Source organism: Micropterus salmoides, unplaced genomic scaffold, assembly GCF_014851395.1.
Source record: "Micropterus salmoides isolate LMB-PRFRI ecotype aquatic unplaced genomic scaffold, ASM1485139v1 Ms_hic_scaffold_7, whole genome shotgun sequence".
Lineage (NCBI taxonomy): Eukaryota > Metazoa > Chordata > Actinopteri > Centrarchiformes > Centrarchidae > Micropterus > Micropterus salmoides.
In genome coordinates this window covers 36194996-36207859 of record NW_024044459.1, presented here as the reverse complement: position 1 = coordinate 36207859, position 12864 = coordinate 36194996, and the positions used below count along the sequence as shown (strand labels likewise).

The 12864-nt window shown below is 43.9% G+C and overlaps 1 protein-coding gene across 1 annotated transcript in view; it reads right to left on the bottom strand.

The window, feature by feature from the left end:
- LOC119891530 (scavenger receptor cysteine-rich type 1 protein M160-like) overlaps window positions 1-12559 on the bottom strand; it is a 667824-nt gene extending 655265 nt beyond the window's left edge. The window contains exons 1-4 of the mRNA XM_038703245.1: window positions 12448-12559; window positions 10983-11015; window positions 10592-10882; window positions 4816-5139 (exon numbers count right to left, since the gene is read on the bottom strand). Of these exons, the coding sequence (XP_038559173.1) occupies window positions 4816-5139; window positions 10592-10882; window positions 10983-11015; window positions 12448-12544 (745 nt within the window). The 5' untranslated portion in view covers window positions 12545-12559. The remainder of the gene's footprint in view (window positions 1-4815; window positions 5140-10591; window positions 10883-10982; window positions 11016-12447) is intronic.
- Window positions 12560-12864: the final 305 nt, after the last annotated feature.

Here is a 12864-nt window from a genome sequence, read left to right as displayed (position 1 = left end):
GCATCACTCCTTCTCTTCATCTCAGTACTCTAAACAACAGACATGTGTCAGTACCTATGGGAGAAACAAAGGGCAGCAGTCACCAACACCAACACCACCAGCAACACCATCTGCAGAGTCAGCGGCCTGACGACCACTACGATGAGAAGAACTGTTGGATCTGATCAAACACATGGATAGTCATTATATCACATCACACCACACACCATCATATGCCATTAAACACAAATTGTAGTGACCTGGAATCTCCCAAAACCACTTCAACATGGAGCTGTGTGATTCTGTCCATCAGTAATCTATTGGTCGAGGCAGATAGCCTCCCACCCGAGCCATGGTTTTGGGAAGGAAGTTTTGCCTCTGTCTCCTAGTGCTGCTCTTGGTGGGAACTGGTGGGTTTCTGTAAATATCATCACAGAGTACGGTCTAGACCTGCTATTTTATGAAAAGTGCTCTGAGATAACTGTTATACTGCTATATAAATAAAATTGAATTATAAATCAACAGATATCTGAACACAGACTCTGGATGCAGGGGACAAGGACTTGTCTGACCAATCATGTTTGAGCGTGCTTTAGCTGCATGCAGGTAAGTAACCTGTATGGATATCAAAAGAGGCAGAACACATCCGTCCAAATGCAATCTAGCAACCTATCAGGTATCGCCCGACAGTAATTATATATCAATTATATATAAATTTTATTTATGTAGCACACTTAACACAACCAAGGTTGACCAAGGTGCTTTACAGCTTAAAAATACAACAATAAAACATTATATGATATATAGTGTTATTAAAATCGCCATGGCTAATAACTGACTTAACTCGAAGGAAATGCCAAAGAAAAAAAAATTGTTTTTAACTGATTTAAAGTCTTTGAGAGTTGGGGCGGTTCTGATATGGACTGGCAGGTTTTTCCACAGGTTAGGGGCAGCTACACCTCGATCGCCTCTGGTTTTAAGTCTGCTTCTGGGTACCTCCAGGAGGAGGAGATTGGCAGATCTCGGCACTCTAGCTGGAGTGTGAACGCGAAGAAGCTCCGTTAGGTAAAACAGAGCCAATCCATTAAGACATTTAAAAGTTTGAAGTAAGATTTTAAAATCAATCCTGTACTTAACAGGAAGTCAGTGGATGGAGCACAACACAGATGTGATGTGGTCTCTCTTTTTCTTTCTTGTCAGGAGGGAGGCAGCAGCATTTTGGACTAACTGTAGGCGTTGAATGGATGACATGTCTAAGGAGTTATAGTAGTCAAGACAGGAAGTTATGAAGTTGTTGATCACCCTCTCAAAATTTTTAGGAGGGAGATAGGCCTTTACTTATATAGTATATAGCTATAGTTCTCAGCTGGAAGAAGAAAGATCTAACAGTGGCGGATATCTCTTTATCAAATTTAATCGCACTGTCCAATACAAGACACAGATTCCTCACAGTTGAGCGATTATTTAAAGTTAAAGGGCCGAGAGAATACACATCAAGCAGTTCAGGATGTTTCATCCATGTTTTGATTCATCCATGTTTTGATGTCCTTCATACAGTCAGGCAGCGGCTGTAGTAGTTTTTACATTCATGGCAAATAAATTAGTACATCATCTGCAAAACAGCTGAAAGAGACCTACTTCTCAAAAATGAAACCCAGGGGAAGCATATATCAAGAAGAAAAGATAGGGCCTAAGACAGAACCTTGAGGTATACCACAAGTAAATGGTGCCGGTCTCAGAGGAATAATCACCGAGGTGGATAAAGAAACTCCATTCTGTTAGGTAGGATTGAAACCACCTAAGTGCAGTTTCTTAAATTCCTACACAGTTTTCCAACCGTGACAAGAAGATTGAGTGGTCAACAGTATCAAAGGCAGCAATGAGGTCTAAGAGCACTAGGACGGCAGAGACTCCTGAGTCAACAGTTAAAATCAAGTTTCAGTGGAACTTTTTATAAACTATCCATCCATTTATCCATCCATCATCAACCGCTTACCCTGCGCACAGGGTCGAAAAGGAACTACAGAGTCCAAGATAGTTTAGAGTCCAAGAGTATTTAAATGAGGGTTTAGCATGTTTTAATGGTTTCCGGCATGCAGAGTCGGGAGGGAAAGCAGCCACTGCGTAAAAACCTTGGTTTGTTTAATTCAGTGCGTCCAGAGTATGTGGAAATCATATGTACCTGCCCATCCTACCTAAGATTGCACAAAAGTTCTTTGGACAACACACCTGAAAAACACCAGAAAAACAATTGAAGGCCTCTGGTTAAATTTCCTGTGTTTTTTCATATCGCAATATACATCGCATTGCAATGTCAGTTTTTACCAAAGTTTTTGTGCAGCCCTAATGGAAACAGATTTTTCAACTGCTCTGCTTCAGCTTACCTGAGACAGTGAGAGACAGCCGACGGCTCTCAGAGGAGAGGTCATGAGGAAAACCATGGACGTGATAAAAACAGCTGTAGTTTCCTTGGTGGGCGGGCTCTGCAGCAGGAAACAGGAAGTGATCAGTGTGATTGACAGCTGGCTGGGTGTAGTTGTGTGATGCGTTGGAGGAGGTGAAGGCGAGCTGGAAGGAGCCTCCTGGGTACTGTGGCTGGATGGAGCAGCTGATGGTGAAGGTGGAGCCCCTGGACACCTGAAACCGCTGCTGCTGGGCCTCGGAGACCCCGTCCCCGGAGGAGGACACAGAGATGTTGGGCTGAAGCAGCAGGTCTGTCAACACACAGATCATGAAAGGTCACATTCACCCTTCACAAAACAGAAGATGAATAAAAGTCCCTGTTTTTCCCCACCAGAAACTAAAGTTCATCCAGTTTGTTGCACAGTGAGTCTACGTTGGAGAGAAATTATGCCGGTAGCGGTGTGTGGAGTCCCCTACGGCAAAGACACAAAAGTGACCCAGCTCGTTTTCCTCTCCTGCGGCGCTTCACCGGACAAACAACAGCGAGAGAACCCTTCACCAAATGTCCAATAAGTCCACTGATGACGCGAGAAAAGTGGGAACTAAATCCGTTGGAGTTGTTCCCCTGATGTTCATGAGCTCTTCTCTGGTGAAAGAGCACCGGGAATCACAGCTGAAAACCGAATTAACACACAAAAACAAAACAAAGCCCACCTAACACCGAGGCCGCTATACCCAGCGCCATCTTGGTCAGAACATCTTGACCATCTGGTGACGGCGCAGCAAGACGGTGCAGCAAGATCAATCTGGAGCTTAACGCTCTGAATACAGTGGAGATGGTAGTGGATTTTAGAAAGAGCACAGCCAAACACCCCCTCATCATACTGTGTGACTCCCCAGTCGACACTGAGGACTCCTTCTACTTCCTGGGCATCATCTCCCAGGACCTCAAGTGGGAGCTGAACATCACCTCCCTCACCAAGAAGGCCCAGCAGAGGATGTACTTCCTGCGGCAGCTGAAGAAGTTCAGCCTGCAAAAGACAATGACGGTGCACTTCTACACCGCCATCTTTTAGTCCATCCTCACCTCCTCCATCACCATCTGGTACAAACGTATCATTTGCTCTGCAGAGAAGGTGATTGGCTGCAACCTTCCATCACTTCAGGACCTGTACGCCTCCAGGACTCTGAGGTGAGCAGGAAAGATTGCTGCTGACTCCTCCCAACCTGGACACAAACTGTTTCAGACTCTGTTTCGGACTGGTCCATCAGGACAAAAACCCCTCGCCACAAAAACAACTTCTTCCCATCTGCAGCCAGCCTCATTAACAAGGCCCATGTCCCTCACTGACACTACTCCTGTAGTAGCTCAGTCTAATACTGAGGGCTACTGAGGTGGTTTAGCCCAGGAGTGCCCTGGCTGACGCGCTGTACCCTTGTCTTTCTGTTACTGTACTGTATCGTTTAAGAATCTCCAGGCTTTGTTGTGTTGCTGGTAAATAAGTTTATTTGTTTTACCATGCAGAGTAAAATGTCCATTTAGCCTATCCAGTTTCAACGGCAAAACCATATCCATACATACAATAGAGTGTCAAACAAAAGATTTCAGCGCCAATGCGCCACAGCGGTCAAAAACCCTTTGCCCTTCCGGGTCAAAAACACCTGCCTCCAACAGTTTGGATGCTACCTATATAACCTTGACCCCAGGTAATATTAGAGCGACACCCAATGCACAAACAAGACACAACACCCAATATCTAAATGAACAAAACAACAAACTTGGCTCCTACAACTCCCTTTCAAATAATACAAATGGATCTGCCATTTATATTACTATTTCATATCTCACACAGCCTGCCATTTTGCACATACTTATTGATGTTTGCTTTTTTTTTTGGAAGCTTCCAGAAACAAGCCCACCTCTCTACTCTTTATGATGTCATTGTCCTGGAGAACTTTACAGTTCAGTCCAATGGAAACCACTGAGACACTGAGACAGAGGAGAGGACACACTGGAGACATTACTGTCATAGATGATGTCACTGATGGGCTTACCTGAGCAGGTGAGATCCAGGATGGAGGAAGAGGAAGCTGATCTTACACACTCCCTCAGAGCAGATCCAGACTGTACACAGTCAGACCAGATCCACCACACAGGTCTGTCTAAGGACTGGTTTCTCCGTCTTACAGAAACAGCAGAGCCACAGTCCAGCTCTCTACAGGCCACAGCTGCTTCCTTCAGAGTCCAGTCAAAGTAAGTCCCTGGTCTCCAGTCTCCCTGATGTTTCAGCTCCAGTGTTCCTGCACAGCGACTGGCTCCTCCCACCAACCTGACAGGCTCTGAACAGAAACCAGAGAGTCATCAGTAAAACAATAAAGTGAGTTTCATCAGAACAGAAAGGAACCAAATCAAAGCTGCAGCTCCTCTTCTACCTGAGCAGGTGAGTCCAACAGCTTTTCCAGGTGAGCAGGTGTTTCTAGCTGAGCCTGAGCTTCTACAGTCCAGGAGAGCAGACTCATGGCCTCCACACTGGAACTCTTTGGTCCACATCGGAGCCTCCACTTCTCCATAGAGCGCCCCCTGGAGGCCTGAAGGAGCCCCACAGCCGAGCTCCCTACAGACCACCTCTGCATCCTGCTGGTTAAAGTCAGCTTCACACACTGAGGACCACCTCTGGTTAGACTGGTTAGACTGGTTAGACTTCACCTCCAGTCTGCCTGAGCACAGACTAGTCCCGTCCAGCAGCCTGACAGAGTCTGGAGAGATAATAGAAGATGAAATAGAGATAAAGACACAAACAACAGCACAACATCATCTGCAGATGTCTCTGTTCTGTTTCCTCTGCTCAAGAACTCCACGATCTTTGCTCTCCACACAAACAAGTTCAACACTTTTTATTCTGTCTTAATGTTTTAAGAAGATCTGTAACCCTCTTTAGAACATGCTCAACCAATTGTAACAGGTATAGGGCCTGGACGCTCTCCTCACATTTCTGTAAATATTTGATTATATATTTTATGTAAAGTAGTGAGTGTGCAGCTTGTATAACAGTGTAAATTTGCTGTCCCCTCAAAATTACACATCACACACCCGTTAATGTCAGAATCAGAATCAGAAGGAGCTTTACTGCCAAGTAGTGTTTTACACATGCGAGGAATTTGCTTTGGTGGTAAGTTTCTACACGTAGGAAAACATATAGTTGACATAAATAAATATAAAAAAAAAAAATATATATATATATATGGAATAGACAATCTAAGTTATATAAGAATAATAAAAAGAACAGAGATAATAATAAAAAATAATACAACTATTTGCAGAAAAAGAACAGCGTTGCAGATATTTACATGTGCATTATTCCAGGTTTGTGTTGTGTAGACGTATTGCAAAGTAAGGGAATATTGTGTACATTAATATATAAATTGACGATGTAAAAATGTACAACAGCAAAGATCTACAAATATGTGCAATGTGGCAGGTTTGTGCATGAAATTAAATAATAATCACACGTGCAGAGACATTTGTATTATTTGCAAGGAGGGACTGTGAGTGGGGGACCCGGGCCTTGTTAATGAGGCAAGCTGCAGACGCGAAGAAACTGTTTTTTGGCGAGAGGTTTTGGTCCTGATGGACCGCAGCCTCCTGCCAAAGGGGAGAGTCTGAAACAGTTTGTGTCCAGGGTGGGAGGGGTCAGCCACAATCTTTCCTGCTCACTTCAGAGTCCTGGAGGCGTGCAGGTCCTGAAGTGATGAAAGGTTGCAGCCAATCACCTTCTGCGCAGAGCGAATGATGCGCTGCAGCCTGCCCTTGTCACTGGCAGTGGCAGCAACCAGATGGTGATGGAGGAGGTGTCGATGGACTCAATGATTGCGGTGTGGAAGTGCACCATCATTGTCTTTGGCAGGCGTAACTTCTTCAGCTGCTGCAGGAAGGAATCCTCTGCTGGGCCTATTTTGGGCCCTTTTCACCGTCTAAACCACTGGCAACAAAAGTGAGTACACCCCTAGTAAAAATGTCAAAATTAGTCCCAATTAGCCATTTTCCCTCCCTGGTGTCATGTGACTCATTAATGTTACAAGGTCTCTGAGCTGCAGCACAGTGGCCAAGACCATACAGGGGTTCAACAGGACAGGTTCCACTAGGCCTGACCATGGTTGAGTTTAGTGCACATGCTCAGCGTCAAATCCAGAGGTTTTCTTTGGGAAATAGACGTATGAGTGCTGCCAGCATTGCTGCAGAGATTGAAGGGGTGGGGGGGTCAGCCTGTCCGTGCTCGGACCACACGCCGCACACTCCATCAAATTGGTCTGCATGGCTATTGTCCCAGAAGGAAGCCTCTTCTAAAGATGCACAAGAAACCCCCCAATCAGTTTGCTGAAGACAAGCAGACTAAGGACATGGATTACTGGAACCATGTCCTGTGGTCTGATGAGACCAAGATAAACTTATTTGGTTCAGATGGTGTCAAGCGTGTGTGGTGGCATCCAAGTAAGGAGGACAAAGACAAGTGTGTCTTGCCTACAGTCAAGCATGGTGGTGGGAGTGTCCTGGTCTGAGGCTGCATGAGTGCTGCCGGCAGTGGGGAGCTACAGTTCATTGAGGGAACCATGAAAGCCAACATGTACTGTGACAGACTGAAGCAGAGCATGACTCCCTAGCTTCGAAGACTGGGCCGCAGGGCAGTATTCCAACAAGATAACGACCCCAAACACACCTCCAAGACAACCACTACCTTGCTAAAGAAGCTGAGGGTAAAGGTGATGGACTGGCCAATGTTACGCCCAGCTTGTTGAAGAGCATAACAAAGAGGGAGGTCCACACAGAAAACAGTTTAAATGAACAAAAGGATTTATTAAAGATAACTCAACTTACAATTAACTCAAAACAGAATTAAACTCAAATTTAACATACTCAAAAACAACCAAAAGAAAAAGGAGCTCCTGAAAGGCACCTGCTTTCCAGGAGGGAGAGCCGGAGGAAGAGAGAGCCATCTTGGATTCATCATGGCTTCTAATGAATTGAACAAACGGCCGCAATCACTGACGAGGTGTGTGTGTCCAACCGAACAGGAAGAAAGGCCTGGAAAAAACAGAAGAGTGAGACGGCCAACACCACACAGTCCTAAGGCCCCAGGCCGTCACACCAAGCATGTCTCCAGACCTAAACCCTATTGAGCATCTGTGGGGAATCCTCAAATGGAAGGTGGAGGAGCGCAAGGTTTCTAACATCCACCAGCTCTGTGATGTCGTCATGGAGGAGTGGAAGAGGACTCCAGTGGCAACATGTGAAGCTCTGGTGAACTCCATGCCCAAGAGGGTTAAAGAGGTTATATTATGCTCATTTTCGGTTCATCATCCTATTTAGGGGTTGTACCAGAACAGGTTTACATGGTATTATTTTCCAAAAACACAACTGACATTGCTGCAGCTCTTCTTTTCACCCTGTGTATTTTATCTATAGAGTGATGCATCTTGACTCTACATGATCTTTATTGGGAGTTGCACATGCGCAGTTCTTAGTTGAGGGCTACTAGCCAATCAGATGCACAGTAGGGCGGGTCAAGAGGTTGCGAGAAGCCGTTAAACACAGCTTTGGTTCAGCTATATATGTTCCCCTTACCAGTGTGGTGTCCGAACAATAATGCTGCGATGATGTGTTGAGAAGAAACCCCGCTTGACACTGTTCTTGATCATAAAAGTTTATTAAATTGAAGAGTTCAGCATCAATTACAAGCTCTGCAGACCCAGCCCGATGACCACTCTGTCTCTCTGTACATCAAACACAGCTTATATAGGACATGTTTAGGTATCTGTTAGGTACCATAGAAGGGTCCAGTACTATCTTGAGGTAACAGAACAAGGGGTTAGAGGTCAAATTCTATAGAAGGGTTCAGTCCCTACATAACCACCAATCACTGCTCTCCCCGTAGAAGGTCACTGACCCTCTGTCCTGCTGACACAGTGCTATTTTGAACTTTTATGAGTCAAATGCATTAGTATTGGATACTACACCAGCTTGGCAACATGGACTGGAGCAAGAGTTTCGGAGTGGTGAGTTATTAATCTGTAACAAATGTATCTTTCATCCATAAAGTTTTACCTGAGCTCTGTCTCTACATCACAGGAACAACTTTCTGTCCACTGACTGCCTGGAGGGTAGCTAGTGTTTGGAAGTGAGAGGAGAGGCAGCAGGCGGACATCTTGTCACTGTGCGCTGCAGCTCAGTGTTTTTCCACCACTTTTCTTTTGAGGGTGTGTTGGACTAGCCGCTTGGCGAGCATTATGACAAGCATTTGCTGTGTCGTCACAGGGATAAAAAGGTAAATGGCTGGGCTACAAGCTGTTTTCAGGCAATTCAGAGCATTGTTTTCTTTACAGTTGTGTCATTCAAAGAACGTTTCGTTCATTTGACCTAATCAGGAGGAACGAGTAGTCTGAGGGAGTATTTTGTTCATTTTCACACATGCGTGAATAGTTTTGGACTCGTTCACTCGTCACACGGCAGCTGCATGGGGTCTGTCAGCCCTGCGAGCAGAACTGATTTTTTCACGACTCTCAGCTGTGGGTCTCTGGGTTTGAGTCGTTCATTTGTCCCGTAACAGCTCGGCTACTGTGCAGCAGGAATGAACTAATCGTTCACCTCTCACATAGGTTCTCCTCATAGTCTGTCTTCACTCGGCAGGCTGAGTTGCTGCCAGCGCAGGAGAATGAGAGGCCAGGCGGTTGTCAGGTAACAGTCACAAAACTGACATTATATATTTATTTTGTTAATTATGTGACATTTAATAAAACATAACGTTATTACAAAGCAGTGATGTTGTCCTAAAGTTTTAACACAGCAGTACAATAACTTTAGTCCTGCTAGTGTTTACATCTAACAGCTGATGAGAGTTGTTCTGGGTCCGCTCCACTTCACTGTCCTGACAGGGTTCTACCGGGAGCCGAATTACCAAAACAAATGGACCCGGACATTAAAACACAGCCACATAGGCTGAATAGGTGATCCGGTCCGCCAGAGAAAACAACGTAACCTTTCCTTTTATTTATCAACAGAGGCGTGCTGTTGTTCCACTCTCTTGACTGGTGAACAACCTGGCAGTGTTTGAGAGCGATGTGGTCATGTTTGTTTCTCTCTGTCTCAGAATCTGGAACTGATGTGGCCCATTCTGCGTCCAGACCCGCCAAACTGCTGTGTTTATATTATGTATTTATTTCTTTGTTCCTCTCTCTGTGCTGGAGTTCTCCTAAACTCTTGGTGGCTTTATCTAGATTATTATTAAATTGATTGAATTTTAATGAGTGTGTTTTATTCTTATAGTGTGACAAGCCTATTACTTTGATGTTAATATATAGATCATAGTCATGGATAGGGACGTTAGGCTACTGTATTAATGAGCACTTTAGGGATATAATGATAGTAATTATAATTATATACATATATATGGCTGGTCTGGTTGTATACTTTGTCAATTAAAACAAGCCAGGCAGCCTTCTGTGTTTGAGTCTTTAATCGCCCATCAGAGGGCTGCAGTGCTGCAATAACCAACCTAGTTCAAATGAACAAAAAAAGATTAGTTCATTTTAATGAACGAGATTTAATGACTCAAGTCCGTCAGAAGAGTGACTTTTCCCATCACTAGTTTTCTATGGGAGATAGGAACTTCCTTTGGGGTGGACTTTAGGCTCTTTCACTTTGCAAACCTGCACAAAAAAATTATATAAATCATTAAAAGGACAGGAAAAAACGCCAAAAAGCACAATATGTCCTCTTTAAAGGCTTTCCTGGAAAATAATGGTGGACACACAAAATATTGACACTTGGGCTCAGTTTGGACATTTTCACTTAGGTGTCCTCCCTTTTGTTGCCAGCGGTTTAGACATTAATGGCTGTGTGATGTGTTATTTTGAGGGGACAGCAAACTTACACTGTTATACAAGCTGTACACTCACTACTTTTCATTGTAGCAAAGTGCCATTTCTTCAGTGTTCTCACATGAAAAGATATCAAATATTTACAAAAATGTGAGTGGTGTCCTCAATTTTGTGAGATACTGTATGTATTTTGATGAATTCCGCACCTGATTAACAGAGGCAGCAGCTCAGCAGCTACTAGAGATAGTCTGCTGCCATTCTTGCTGGTGAGTGTGTGTCAACCTGGGTACATTACTGTCATAGATGATGTCATAGATGATGTCACGGATCGGCTCACCTGAGCAGGTGAGATCCAGGATGGAGGAAGAGGAAAATGATATCACACAATCCCTCAGAGCAGATCCAGACTGAACACAGTCAGACCTGATCGACCACACAGGTCTGTCTGAGGACTCCTTTCCCTCTCCTATAGAAACAGCAGATCCACATTTCAGCTCTCTACAGACAACAGCCGCTTCCTTCAGGGTCCAGACAGAGTCAGAGTATCTCAATGGTCTCCAGTCTCCCTGATATTTCAGCTCCAGTTTTCCTGCACAGCGACTGGCTCCTCCCACCAACCTGACAGGCTCTGAACAGAAACAAGAGAGTCATCAGTAAAGAAGTGAATTCAAGAGACTAAACTAAAACGTGGCTGCTGATTCTGCTTCTGTGATTCTTTCTGTCTTTACCTGTTGAGGTGTTTTGTCCTTCAGCCTGAAGTCCTGTGATTGGAGCACAGCCGTGGACAGAAAAAACACTCAGGTTGTTTTGTAAAGAACTTTCCATCAGTTCAGAAACATCTCAGTGAACTCACTCTGGAGTCATTTTACCAGTTTACTGTAGGTGAGATGAACATGTGGATACACAGAACAGCAGCCAGCAGACTGGTTTATATAGAGTTAAAGGAAAAGCTCAGCATCCAGTGAAGTATGCTCGCTCTGCTCCACTTCATCAGGATGGAAATCAGTATGTGGATTTATGCAAGGAGAGCTGCACAAACACAAGTCAATAACTCAAAGCTGCTTGAATCTGCTGCTACGAGACAAAAAAGAAAAACACAGCAACAAAATAATAATTAAATAAAGCAGAATTTTATTATTATTATTATTTATTTTATTATTTATTTTATTTCCTGGGAAGAGGAAGGAGAGAGAGGACAGGGGTTTTGATCAGGGAGGCTTGATAATAATTAAAAAAATAAACTAAAAAAACAAAAACATTTAGGTGAAATAAAAATAATTAAATAACCTACTAAATAAATAAAAAACGAAATGTCTCGATCAAAAACTACAACTAACTTTTTATTCACGGTCGTAGTTTAACACCAGTGTAGGCAGTCTGAGTTGTCAACCCTGAGTTTGCTTGATAACCCTGAGTTTACTCTGAGTAGGTTGAACTCTCTTCATAGTACAGGCCAGTGGTCTGCAAAAAACAACATGGGGTTAGGGTTAGCCATTCAGAGGCAGAGTGGGGGCCAGGACACGTGGTGGAAAAAACACATTCCAGTTTGTAAATTTTTCCTGGCTGCCAGAACCCAATATCTGTTCAACCTGTTGCTCTCCCGTGTTATCCCTACTGACATAGAAACTGTCACATACTTTATATACATTGTACACAGTAACTGAGTAGAGTTCAATACTACCCCATTAATGCAACAGATTCTGCTCATTTTACAGCTCTAGATGCAGTTTGGTTTGATCTGGTTTCACTCTGTAACAAACACATAACACAGCAAAGGTAACTAAGTTGGGAGGTTTATCTAATGTGACTACAAAGTTAGCATTAGCGCTGATAGCCTTGGAACAATTCCACATCACTCAGGAAACAGGAAACAGAGTGTTTTCCTGTTTCCTGAATGTTTCCTTTCTGCAGACATTTAAAGAATGCATAAAAAAACACCAGTTCTCCCCTTTATTAATTTCACTTTTACAATCTGAAACTATGTTTTGAAGAATCTTTAGAATTTCTGGAAAAGTGTAGTCCAGATTTGACAGTTATGGTCTTAGTGGTTTTACTCTGGACCTGGTCAAATGTGGGTTAGCCTACAAAAAATGTTCCATAGAGGATCGGTCACTCAGCAAATTAAGTCAGTTTCCTCTATCTTTCCCCTTTTCTGTTGAAACAAAAGCTAAATTCATTTATTCATAGTCCTACCTGAGCTCCACAGCAGCAGCAGCACCAACAAGTGATCCATGTCCAGGTAGACCGTCTCACTGCCGTCTTCCTGCTCTCTGCTCTGATCATCACACATGCTGCTCTCAGTGAATCTGCCTACAGGAAGAGGTGGAGGTTCACTGCAGCTGCATGTTTCACCCGTAGATTAGTTCTTATACCGGTGTCCAGCAGCAGAGGCTTCAGAGCCTTGGGGATGTTTTTTGTAAAACCCCAAATTAAAAAAAAAGATTTAAAAAACAAAACAATGTACGAAAAAACATAGCAGATCGTTATATCTTTCATTGGAACACTATGTAAATAATGGAATCAGAGTGTACCCCGCCTTTTGCCCGATGTCAGCTGGGATTGGCTCCAGCCCCCCGCGACCCTGTACGCAGGATAAGTGGTTGATGATGG